Source organism: Thalassophryne amazonica, chromosome 1 (genome assembly GCF_902500255.1).
Source record: "Thalassophryne amazonica chromosome 1, fThaAma1.1, whole genome shotgun sequence".
In the NCBI taxonomy this organism is placed as follows: domain Eukaryota; kingdom Metazoa; phylum Chordata; class Actinopteri; order Batrachoidiformes; family Batrachoididae; genus Thalassophryne; species Thalassophryne amazonica.
Genome location: NC_047103.1, coordinates 101,380,726 through 101,394,240, shown reverse-complemented (window position 1 = coordinate 101,394,240; position 13,515 = coordinate 101,380,726). Strand labels below are relative to the sequence as shown.

Sequence of the window (13,515 nt, the reverse complement as noted above, 5' to 3'; positions counted from 1 at the left end):
CTAGTATATCTCCAGGTGTCAAAGAAGAGACTTCTAAGCCCGGCACGGCTTGGATCTGTCAACAAACCCCCAACACTTTCAGGATTTAAGATTACCCCAAAGTACATTCCACACAGCTGTGAATCCTTATCAGATCCCCAGACCAGAGCAACTCAACTTCCCCCTCACATAAAAAAAGAAACCTCCACAGAAAGGCACCTTCTTCAACAAAAGTCCTGAAAGATGTTTTTCACACTAAACTCAAAAGAAAACAGCTCACTGAAAGATTACTCTTGAGGTGACGATTATGGCAAAGGTTTTGTGGTTGAAATCAACCCAAAATTACCTATTTTGGCTTTCTGCTAGATAAATCCAGGTCTAACCATGGAACAAGAGTGACCCCTGTGGAATGACTTGGGAAGGACAGGTTAATTGATTTCCTGCAAGACTCAAACTCCTAACTACATTTTAAAGAAAGGAAATTTCATTGTATTGTTGTGACAAAAAAGAAAAAAAGAGAGAAGGAAACATGTCTTTTTCTTTCTTTATGCATGCATGAAAGTGTTATATTTGATGTGTCATAACTCCGCTCATTGGAAAATGTTTACTTAATGTGTTCTCTTTTATATATATATGTGTGTGTGTGTGGTATATAATTCCAGGTCAACCAGTTACAAGATTTATTCTGCAGGACTTGGTTTGGTTTCAAAGTGGAATGTTGGAACCTCGCTGATTTATATATATAAAAACTAGACAAAGGAACTCCAGAAACTACATTACCCAGAATTCTTGGGGGTGGAGCTTATTAACCCTTTTAAAAGCGCTCGCGCCCGGGAACTCGCTCTCTGGTCTTCTTGTCTCTTACTCTTGCTCTTACACTCCGCTCTTACTCTTTTCTCTGGTCCTTTTCTCTTCTTTCCCTTGGGTTTAAAGACGCGCCTCGCTGTCCAGATTTTATGACCCTTTGTCTGAAGCCACGTGCTACTTAAGACTAATTCTTGTTTGGCATACCGACAAGAATTTACTTTATTTTTCTGACAGATAACTTTTGCAACCTTTGTCAAGTTAAACGTGCTGGGCGCATTTAACTTCCTTCTTCGAATTTTCAAATTAAGACCCTTTTTCTTATTCAAACTCCAAATCCTTTTACGAACCTTTTCTTCTAAAGTCAGCTATTTTTACATTGAATTCTGATTTGACCAAACTTCCAAAAAGACGACGACAAAAGACGAATTTTTGATTTTTGATAGACAATAAAGATGCTCAAACGTTTATCCTGACGAGCCAGAGCGCTGCTGAGGAAAAACATCCAGACAGCTGAGATGTCCATAGCGACTTGAACTGCCACCGCAAAATCACAGCAATAACAGAATTCATCCCCGCCACTGATGAGACCAAGCGGGTCGGACCGGCAGAGCCTTTGTCAAGGTCCCTGACGAAGCTGTGTGGTGGACAGAGCGTCGACTGAACCAGACAATTCCAGCATCGGACCTCACGGAGACGGCGCAAAGTAACACTCTGGGCTATGTTGTCAGTTAAACAGAGTGGCTTTATTTAACTCTATTCAAAATCATTAATCCTCTCTCAGGTTAACAAACACCAAAGTAAATTTTACTCCAAAACTCCCGCTACGAAACCAAACTATCAGAACATCATATAATCATTGCTAATTGAATGTCATCATAATTAAATTGCTCACTGTGATATGTCCTGTTATTTAACTCCTGCCAGGGTTAAATAAATATCTTAAACTTGTGAAGTTGTCTGTCATTTTTGTATGGTTCTACAGAGGGTGTCGGATCTGACCTGCGGTGCTTACTCTTTTAGAAACTGAGACTGATTAATTAAACTGAGACTATTAATTCAATTGAGACTAATCAATGAGTTTTTAAACTCATAAGGACTTATCCTTTGAAATAAGTGGTGCCCCGACATTCACATCCACAAGTGATAATTTTCCATATTCCAAAACATTATTATATTCATCCTGTAGTCTTTTTCCTCTCTACACTTTAAAGTGTTGGTGACATGTAATGCCATGTTTTCATGAATATTTAAGACTAAAATTAAACAACAGTTTGAAATGTATCCTTTGCTGGTGCTCATATCTTGAAGAGATAAATATTCGGATTGTGAACTGCGAGCCACTAAAAACCAGGAACTTCCCGGCGTGCCGACAAGGAGGAAGAAGTGGCATCAGATCGATCAGCCGCAATAACTAATTACAGCTGGCGCTGGAACCTGGCACCAAAGTCCAGTGTGTCAAATGGAGTCTTCTTCAACCAAAACACAAGGAATTAAATTATTTTTAGATGTGGTTTTGTAAAGGTGGATAAATTTAAAGATGATCTCACTAAAATGCACAGACTTCTGTCTGTGCAACTGTTTGTTGTGATTTGGCGCTATATAAATAAAATTGATTGATTGATTGACTTCCTCATCACTTTTTTTCTAATGCCACAGATCAGATTTTTTTTTTTATCAGTTGATTACGACCAAAGAGCTGGCAAAAAACAAACAACAACAACAAAAACAGTTTATTACCTCCACACATGCTGAAATCGCCTCCATTATTTATTGTTTTTATAATCACCATTCTGTGTTATGAACTCTGCCAATATCATCACTATCAGACTGAAGGTTTTCCTCCAAAGTTTCTTGTCATCTAAATAAGGCTCTAAACAATAAATGCTGTGTCCCCCCCAGCTGCTTGAGAAAAAACTTCAGACTGGACTTAAAAAAAAAAACTGTCCTCCAGACTGGACTTAAAAAAGCTCCACACTATAAAACAAAAAATCGTCCGAAAACAGCTCGACCTCCTCTGTGTTTACAATTGATTTGGGTTTGAATCAGCAGGTGCCATTCTGGTGATGACACAGCAACAATATGGTCATGGCTGAGGGCTGAACAGGGCTGAAATAGAGCGCAGGCTTCAGACAGCGGTAGTTTATCCTTCACCTGTGCACTTATCATCGACTTTTATTGTTCAGGATTTTTTAAAATATCAAAATTTCATCATTTTTAGTGATTATTTGTGCACATTTTTTGCTGTCATCTACACTTTAAGAAATACAAACAGTCTGGTACTGTATGGTAAATCTGTCTGGAGGATGCAGTTCTCAAAAACTGAGTGACTGTGCAAGAAGGAGACTCGTGAGACAAGCATCCAAGACACCCAAGACAACTCTGAAGAAGTGATAGGCTTCTGTGGGTGTTGCACAGTGTGGAATGGCTTAGTGGGTGTGTCTGAGACAGCAACCAGATGTTTAGAAACAGAAGTCATAGAAATGTAAAATAAGTTGCTTCAGGTTCTACATGCTTCTTGTAGTTGGACACTCCCATGTACACTATCAAACCATTTTTAACATTACACAACATCATATGTTACTTTATCATTGGTAGCTTTTGAACAATATGCACGTTTTTATGGTAATGATCCAGACATGGAGGCACCTTCTACAAAGGTCAGAGATGGATCACTTTTCAACATTTGTCAATAAATACTGTAACTAAAACTAAAAACTGCATTAGATATGATAAGATCTGATGCATATGTGTGTCTCATAATTGACAAAACACAATCTGGTCTTCACCCAAATAGAGGTTCAGACTTACTGGATTAATTGTCTCTTAATGGTTGTGTGCACTTATGAGTGATACTTTACTCAATGTCTCAGTGATTCACCCCTCAATATATTACACAAAAATAAACTAAGTTGATAACAATACAAAGTAAAACATAAGAATTATAATGTGAAATTTTGATTTAGTTTTTTTTTTAGAAGACACTGACATATAAGAAACACACATGAAATGGAACATTTCATCTCTTGTGTGTGTCTGTCTCACCCCTCCTCCCCCAGGAAGGTCACATAGAGTTTGTTCCTCTGCAGCTCTTTACGGGAGTATGCCATCACTTGGTTAAAGGTTCCTTCAAGCAGATGTTCTCTCCTAATGAGCAACCTGGAGGGATTAAGGTCACAGATCAAACTGGAACCATGTTCATGGGGGAAACTCAGTCAACATACACTATAACGTACAGTTATAGTATTGTAGGTGTGAAAAATAGGTGGTAAAATGCACAAAAATAATAATAAAAAAGGGTATAGAAAATGTTCTGCTGCTTTGAAGGTTTCAATAAGCACAGTGGCCTCCACCATCCATAAATGGAAGAAGTTCTGATGTACCAGGCCTCTTGCTAGAGAGTCTAAACTGAGTGATCAGGGGAGAAGGACCTTAGTCAGGCAGATGAATGTGCATTCCCACCAAGAGAATTCACCGGTTATAATCCGATGTCCTGATAAAAGGGCACAAAGCTGTGCTATCTTTTTCTTCAGTTCAGTCTGACCTTGGCTAAATTAACATGCTGCATGTTGCTGCATCAGGAGCAGTCCTCTCTCCTCTGGTGTTGAATTCACACCACTCACCAGAGCTTTGGCCAATCAAAAGCCCATTCTGAAGCATCCACAGCAATCACATGATATAAATGCATGAGTATCGTAGAAGTAACAAACAAGTAAAGGACAAAAAGTTAAATGTATAGCCACCAGGAAAGCTCTCCAACTGATGTCCACTCAAGGCTTTGAGCATGCACAAAACTTTCTGTCGGACTCCCGGACATTAGCTGATGAGGTACACATTTGGCAAATGAGAAAATGGACTTGTATAGAACATATACACAAACGGATATCAAAATTTCTTATATATTGCTTATATGTTTCCTCAAGCAGTCATAGTGTGACAGACGCTATAGCAATGTGCCTATTGCACAATCATTTTTAAAAGGAATCACAGGTGGCACTCTAGTTGATTTTGATTTTATGTTATGCTCACAACACACCCATGACTAATGAAGAGAATAATCCCTTTGTGCTCAGTGGACACACCTTCTCGAAAGCAAAAAAATGGACAGATACCAAATTCACCTGTGCTACACAATAAGTACCACAATAGGGCCCCAAATATCGATTATCCTATCATGACAGATAAAATAACAGTAACCTGAGCTGGAATTAGAATACATAACCTGCTGTAACCACAGTTTCTGCTATAAACTAATGAGAGCAGATTATAATGTATGTATTATCAAATAGGTTTCTCTGTTATGTTTGTCTGACACAAACACAGTTATTTTGCAAAATAAATAATAATGAACAGTGATCTTCATTTTCATACACAATTGGTGGTTTGATTTGTACGGAATGCACACTCTTACTTGATCTTGCCTGGTCCCTGCCCATAGCCCTTGGCTTCTAGTTTCCTGTAGAAGTTTCTTAGCTTTGCCTCAAAATCTCTGCGGTAAGGAGCTGGAGCTCTGGCTCTCTGCAAGCCTACAAACACAAACACAAACACACACACACACAGAAGTAAACATTTTATGAGGATGCGACTGGAAGGGAGGAAGTTACCTCCTGATTTTTAACCCAACATAACTGCATACAGACAAAATAGAGAATAACGCTGGACAGTTTCAATCATCGCACCATGTCCCAAAAGTGTTGTGAGGCAATAGAAACGGTCATTTAAGAAACTTGTTAAAATTATCATGTTCCCTTCTGGGAATTCAAGAAACAGAAGCTTTGAAGCAGTGATGCATAAAGTACCAGATAAATGTACGTATATAATAAAATAAATATAATATCTATTGTATAGTGTGATTGTAGGCCAGTTTGTGAAATTAATCCAGTGTTTTTCTCAGCACAAATGAGGAGTTCCTTTGCAAAAACAGATAAAACTAACCTTGCTATTCTCTGAAAACTGACCTTTTTTTGTTTGTTTGTTCTCAATTCGGAGTGAAATAAATCTGAGTGGAATATGTTTAAAAGTAGTAGTAGTTTTATTGAAGGCTGCTTTTGGTAATGTACAACTTACTTAAAGCAAAGATAACTTTTTAAAAAAGGAATTGAATTATCAGATGAGTAATAGTATCAAAGTATCTGACATCGACAGCTGTACTTAAGTACTAAATTATTGAATGTACTAAAGTACTGAAAGTGAAAGTACAAGTAATTTTAAAAATAACATGACTGACAGTCAATCAAATACAATGCTATTTTAAGAAATAGTCAAAGTTTTATATAAAAACAGTTCACATTAAAGAGCAAAATGAAATGAAAAAGCTGGAGAAATAAAATTCTTATTATTATTTTTATGTTATTTTAAATTGCAGGTATGCGTCATGTCATCGTGAGCGTGTTCCAGCATGGGGGTGCTGCAGACCCAAGTATCTGGGCCAAGCCATGGGCCTACTGCCATATCATTTTGTTGTTGCAGACTCATGGAGATTGTTCATTTTGGAGGGGTAAGAATAGATCTCAGGTCTGCTTGGTGGACTGAAGGACCTACCAGGAGAGTTCTGTGGTGAGGAGGCGGGGGAGCAACGAGGAGAGAAGCTGAAGCCAGGATGAATGGGATGAGGTGGCACATAAGACATGATTTCTTCTTCAAATAAACTGCAAGAACATAAAAATCAATATAAAGGAAACAGTATTACTTATTAATGTCATCAACATGAATAATGCATTCAGCATACATGAAAGGTGTATGGTTAAATCAAGGACAGCATGGCTTAATGGTTAGCACTGTTGCCTCACAGCAGAAAGGTCATGGGATCGATTCCATCTGTGGCCTTTTTGTGTGGAGTTTGCATGTTCTTCCCATGTTTGCCTGGATTCTCTCCGGGTGCCCCGGCTTCCTCCCACATCCAAAGACATGCAGGTAATGTGGAATGGAAACTTTAAATTGTCTGCAAGCGTGCGTGTGAGTGTGAATGTGTTTGTTTCTATGTAGCCCTGCAATAAACTGGCATCCTGTCTGGGGTGTACACCGCCTCACACCCTATGACTCCTAGGATAGGACCATTAACTGGAGTAAACGGATGTAGAAAATGGATAACATTTCAATCAATCAGTAGTAGTAATGTATGCCAAAAAAAAGTGTTCAAAAATGAACCTCTACTCTATGGGTGTGGGTGCGTCTGTGTGTGTGTGTTGGGGGGCTTCCATCCTCTTTCCTTCTGGCTAACCCCCTGGCGGTGAGCAGGAAGAATGGAGAACTTGTGTATTTCTGCGGAAAACAACCTGATTGACAGTAAGTTTTTATCCGTGCTTTTATCTCATGCTCGTTATCAGATGCTCACTTTCAGTGATGCCGGTAACGTGTTACCTAGTAAAGTGTTACTCTAATCTAACCACTTTTTTTAGTAACAAGTAATCTAATGCTTTAATCTTTCCAAATCAGTAATCAGATTAAAGTTACTTCTCCAAGTCACTGTGCGTTACTATTATTTTTGCATTGTGGGTCGATAGCATTAAACTTGGTCCGTGGGCAGGAGGTCGGGGTTCGATTGAACTGCCCACTTTAAGCGAGCTGTGAGCTTTTCATCCGCGGTTTTCTGCAGCAGCTACTCGTCCTCACCTCTTAAAGCGTGGTGAAAACAGCACACCTGCACTGAGCTTTACAAAGACATTTTTATGCTTTATTTTCTCCTTTATTTAGAATTCTGAGCTGAGCCGCTCCGTATCTGCGCGCTAAAAACAGCTGATCCTCTGCGTCAACAACTAACACTATTTTCCACTCAAATGCACCTAAACTCTCTTTCTGAGGACCACATGATGTGAAAACGCAATAAAACTTTCTTACCTGTAAATCTGGTCATGTTTTCTGCATAAATAAATCTTATCCATTCTTTGTGCTCAAACGCCAAAGCAGGGGCGAATCTAGATGGAATGGGGGCGTGGGGTAGAGATGTGCAAACCCCCCCCCACACACACACACACACAACACCCCTACATTAAAGGTCCAGTTGTGAAGCCTTTTTTTTTTACTACAACTACTAATACTACTTAAAATAATAATAATTTCGACAAGTAAAATGCTTAGAGAGAATCTAAATGTTAGAAAAATGTTAGAAAGAATTTAATAGTTACAGTTATTTTTAAACTAACTGCAGGTGTGCTGCTGTTCTGTTTTTAGCTGGTGTCAGCGCCGCCCTAACACAGCCAAATGACACACACAGAGTTTGAAAGAAAAAGGAGTGTAAATATGTTTCTAAAACACTGCAAATACACTGCAAATGCACTGCTGTTGCGCTATGAGACCGATCTGTTTGTTCAACTCAGGCCTTCTGGACTAAACAGAGGACCAATGGCTCACGACTTCCAGAGCTGATATATTGAAAATATGGAGAAGGGCACACCGGAATTTGTTACACGTGTGACTCAATGAATTCAGAGATCTCGATTTGATCCAGTGAATTCTTTACCTTAATAAGATGACCAAGTCTGCATCACAGGATAATTTCTCTATTCCTTGGGAACCTTCTGTCCGGATGTAGTGGATCTTCTCCCTGATGACAACAACAGGCGAAAAATGCATTGAAACATATTTTTTGACTTCCTGGCCTCTGTCACTATTGTTGATAGACGCAGAAGGATGAACCATGATGCTATGTTCTGCAGAACTTTACTAAGGAGAAAAGTAATTCCTACAAGCAATTCATATCATTAATATCAATAAATGAATAAATAGACATTTATAATTCATTACCATAAGTGTTCATTATTGAGTCAATTTTTTTATTATCTAAAATGTAACAGGTGAGTAAAATGACTGAATAACAGTGCACAATTGTTACAGTATTATACATACTGTACAGATACACATATAAATGAAAATCATCAGTTGACTAGTCGACACCCAAGCTTGACACAAAATTAATTATGTCAACTCTAAGCAGTTAATATCTAAACTGATTTTAATTAAAAAAAATATGAACTGTTGCACTACGAAGGGAAAACACTGTATGAACACAGTGAAATTGTTACACTTGTCTAGCCTTGTCCCTCATGTCTTATTTTGAAATCTCTGGCCTCCTGTGTGTCTGTGGATTTCCACCTGTGTTGTCCTCCAGGTGTTCTGTGTTGTTTTGATTCTCTTCCTGTCCATTTAATGTTTCTCTGGTCCTGTGCCCAGTGCTATATTGTGTCATGCAAAGCTTTCCCACATTCCTTGTGCTTTTGTGTTCCCTGGTAACTGACCCCTGCTTTGTCCTCTGGATTCTGAGTTTTTGTCTGCCCCTCTGGACTCTGATGCCTGGTTTGACTGCCTCACGGGTTCTGACCTCCTGTCTGCCTAAATGGACAATTTCCTGTGCCTAATCCTTTACTGGTTTGTTTGCCATGTGTGACATACAGTATTATATCCCCTGAATTTGTGCTGTTCTGAATTAAAGGGCGTTTAAATCACTTAGTACCTGTGTCTTTCCCCACATAGGGGTCCTAGACTATGCTTAACCCATTCCAGAACTATGTGGACTTCACAGTGAATGATTCCTTATTATTCCACCAACAAGCTTATCATCATCATCTTCTTCTTCTTCTTTCGCCTGCTCCCATTAGGGCTCACCACAGTAGATCAGTGTTTCCATCTCACCCTGTCCTCTGTATCTTCCTCTGTCACACCAACAACCTGCATGTCCTCCCTCAGCACATCTATAAACCTCCACTTTGGCTTCCCTCTTTCCTCCTGCCTGGTGGCTCCATCTTCAGCATCCTTCTCCCTATATACCCTGGGTCCCTCCTCTGCACATGTCCAAAACCATCTCAATCTCACCTCTCAGACTTTGTCTTCAAACCGTCCCACCTGAGCTGTCCCTTTGAAATGTTCATTCCTAATTCTGTCCATTCTCTTTGCTCCCAAATAGAATCGCAACATCTTCAATTCTGCCACCTCCAGCTCTGCCTCCTGTCTTTTTGTTAGTGCCACCATCTCTAAGCTGTACAACGAACCTGGTCTCACGGCAAGTCGTGCTTCAGCAGCAAGAAATATACATTAATTTATTGGTTCGTGATACTGTGATGAAAAGCGCCTCATTTTCGTCACGGTAGCATGAATTCAGTCTCATTCATTCTGTGATGGCTGCACGAAATTAAAAGTGAAGCAGCTAGGTCGGGTGGTTATGGTTGAGGTTAGGGTTGGGAGTGGGAATAGGGTTAGGAATAGTGAGTTAAAAAAAAGCTCCGTCACGAAAATCTGACTCATTTCGTCACGGGAGCACGAAAAAAAAAATGTGAGACTGGGCTGGTACAACATAGCTGGTCTCACTACTGTCTTGTAGACATTCACCTTCAACCTTGCTGATATTATTCAGTCACAAATCACTCCTGCCACCTTTCTCCACCTACTCCACCCTGCCTGCACTCTCTTCTTCAGCTCTCTACCACTCTCTCCATTACTTTGGACAGTTGATCCCAAGTATTTAAACTCATCTACTTTCACCACACTCGACTCATTGTAACCGCACTATTCCACTGGGCTCCCTCTAATTCACACACATGTACTCAGTCTTGTTCCTACCAACTTTCATTCCTCTTCTCTCCAGAGCATATCTACAGCCACCTTTCCAGGCTAGACTCAACCTGTTCTCTACTCTCACTACAGATCACAGTGTCAACAGCAAACATCATAGTCCATGGAGACTCCTGTCTAATGTCATGTGTCAACCTGTCTATCAACACTGTGAACAAAAAAGGACTCAGAGTTGATCCTTGGTGTAATCCCACCTCCACCTTGAATGAATCCATAATTCCTACTGTGCATCTCACCACTGTTACACTATCCTTGTACATGTTCTTCACGACCCTCACATACTTCTCTACCACTCCTGGCTTCCTCATACAATACCACAACTGTTCTCTTGGCCCCCTGTCATAAGATTTCTCTAAATCCACAAGCACACAATGTAACTCCTTCTGGCCTTCTCAATACTTCTCCATTAGCATCCTTGGAGCAAACATTGCATATATAGTGCTCTTTCTCAGTATGAAACCATATTGCTGCTCACAGATCTTCACCTGTTTTCTAAGCCTAGCTTCTTGAGAGCCTAGACTCGCTAATGGCCTTGCCACTTTGCATTCTTCACAGCTGTTCCACATCACAATCACCACACCTGCCTGTCACCTGCTCATAACATGTCTCTATTTGTTCATCACTGTTGCACCCTTGTTGCTGGATTATTTTGGTCCTCTTGAGTTTGGGTTCCTGCTGTCTATTTTCCTCATCTTGCATCTCTGTGTTCCTATGTCCCAGCCTATTTCCTCATCTGATCCTTGATTCCACATTCCTGACCTTAACTGATGGACTTCTCCCTGTTTTTGGACTGGACTACATTGCTTGGTAAGATAAAACCACCAATTATCTTACATTCTGTGTGTTCACTGTCTGCATTTTGAGTTCAGTGTATATAAATCATGACAATAGGTGTTGGGCATGGTTGCAGAAATCACGTGACTTTGTTGGTAAGGAAAGGTTTACAACCGACCAAACAATGATGCAATGTTTATGGAGTCAGTTTATGGAGTTCTATGACTGGATTACTTGTGAATCTGAGTGAAGAATCGGATTGTCTGAGTTTACAATTGGTCTGGGTCAAGTCCGAGTCCAGGAAATCATTGACTGCCTGAATCTAAGTCATCAGAAGTTCATCTGTATGTGATGGAAGTGTTACTTAACCCTCTGGAGTCGAATGACACGCCCTCGCGTAAGACGTCACATGACCCAATTAAGCAGACGTAACATTCAATCTACTGCACTCTGAGGCTCCCTTTAAATGTGTGTTGAATATGGAGACTTCAATCTTTATAGCGCTTTTTAAATTTTGTTAATAGGCATAGTATAACTTGACTTATGAGTATTTTTTATGCCATGTGTTTTCATGAATATTATTGTCATTTTTCGCTGCATGTTTACAGTAGTGTTCACAATAATAGTAGTGCTATGTGACTAAAAAGATTAATTCAGGTTTTGAGTATATTTCTTATTGTTACATGGGAAACAAAGTATTAGTAGAATCAGTAGATTCTCACAAGTCCAACAAGACCAAGCATTCATGATATGCACACTCTTAAGGCTATGAAATTGGGTTGTTAGTAAAAAAATAAAGTAGAAAAGGGGGGTGTTCACAATAATAGTAGTGTGGCATTCAGTCAGTGAGTTCATCAATTTTGTGGAACAAACAGGTGTGAATCAGGTGTCCCCTATTTCAGGATGAAGCCAGCACCTGTTGAACATGTTTTTCTCTTTGAAAGCCTGAGGAAAATGGGATGTTCAAGACATTGTTCAGAAGAACAGCGTAGTTTGATTAAAAAGTTGATTGGAGAGGGGAAAACTTATACGCAGGTGCAAAAAATTATAGGCTGTTCATCTACAATGATCTCCAATGCTTTAAAATGGACAAAAAAAAACAGAGACGCGTAGAAGAAAACGGAAAACAACCATCAAAATGATAGAAGAATAATCAGAATGGCAAAGGCTCACCCACTGATCAGCTCCAGGATGATCAAAAACAGTCTGGAGTTACCTGTAAGTGCTGTGACAGTTAGAAGATGCCTGTGTGAAGCTAATTTATTTGCAAGAATCCCCAGCAAAGTCCCTCTGTTAAATGAAAGACATGTGCAGAAGAGGTTACAATTTGGCAAAGAACACATCAAATCAAATCAAATCAAATCAATTTTATTTATATAGCACCAAATCACAACAAACAGTTGCCCCAAGGCGCTTTATATTGTAAGGCAAAGCCATACAATAATTACAGAAAAACCCCAACGGTCAAAACGACCCCCTGTGAGCAAGCACTTGGCAAGAGTAGGAAGGAAAAATTCCCTTTTAACAGGAAGAAACCTCCAGCAGAACCAGGCTCAGGGAGGGGCAGTCTTCTGCTGGGACTGGTTGGGGCTGAGGGAGAGAACCAGGAAAAAGACATGCTGTGGAGGGGAGCAGAGATCAATCACTAATGATTAAATGCAGAGTGGTGCATACAGAGCAAAAAGAGAAGGAAACACTCAGTGGATCATGGGAACCCCCCAGCAGTCTAAGTCTATAGCAGCATAACTAAGGGATGGTTCAGGGTCACCTGATCCAGCCCTAACTATAAGCTTTAGCAAAAAGGAAAGTTTTAAGCCTAATCTTAAAAGTCTGTCTCCCTGATCCGAATTGGGAGCTGGTGAATGACATATCCTGATAAAAAATGACTCCAAGATTTCTCACAGTATTACTAGAGGTCAGGGTAATGCCATCCAGAGTAAGGATCTGGTTAGACAACATGTTTCTAAGATTTGTGGGGCCAAGTACAATAACTTCAGTTTTATCTGAGTTTAAAAGCAGGAAATTAGAGGTCATCCATGTCTTTATGTCTGTAAGACAATCCTGCAGTTTAGCTAATTGGTGTGTGTCCTCTGGCTTCATGGATAGATAAAGCTGGGTATCATCTGCGTAACAATGAAAATTTAAGCAATGCCGTCTAATAATACTGCCTAAGGGAAGCATGGATAAAGTGAATAAAATTGGTCCTAGCACAGAACCTTGTGGAACTCCATAATTAACCTTAGTCTGTGAAGAAGATTCCCCATTTACATGAACAAATTGTAATCTATTAGATAAATATGATTCAAACGACCGCAGCGCAGTGCCTTTAATACCTATGGCATGCTCTAATCTCTGTAATAAAATTTTATGGTCAACAGTATCAAAAGCAGCACT

General features: G+C 39.7%; 1 protein-coding gene across 1 annotated transcript in view; it reads right to left on the bottom strand.

Annotated features, from left to right (window-relative positions):
• The window catches only part of LOC117512783 (E3 ubiquitin-protein ligase HECW1), a 521,859-nt gene that overhangs the window by 76,982 nt on the left and 431,362 nt on the right, over nucleotides 1-13,515 (bottom strand). Inside the window, exons 19-22 of the mRNA XM_034173001.1 lie at nucleotides 8,243-8,326; nucleotides 6,325-6,431; nucleotides 5,195-5,309; nucleotides 3,829-3,942 (exon numbers count right to left, since the gene is read on the bottom strand). Coding sequence (XP_034028892.1) covers nucleotides 3,829-3,942; nucleotides 5,195-5,309; nucleotides 6,325-6,431; nucleotides 8,243-8,326 — 420 coding nt within the window. The remainder of the gene's footprint in view (nucleotides 1-3,828; nucleotides 3,943-5,194; nucleotides 5,310-6,324; nucleotides 6,432-8,242; nucleotides 8,327-13,515) is intronic.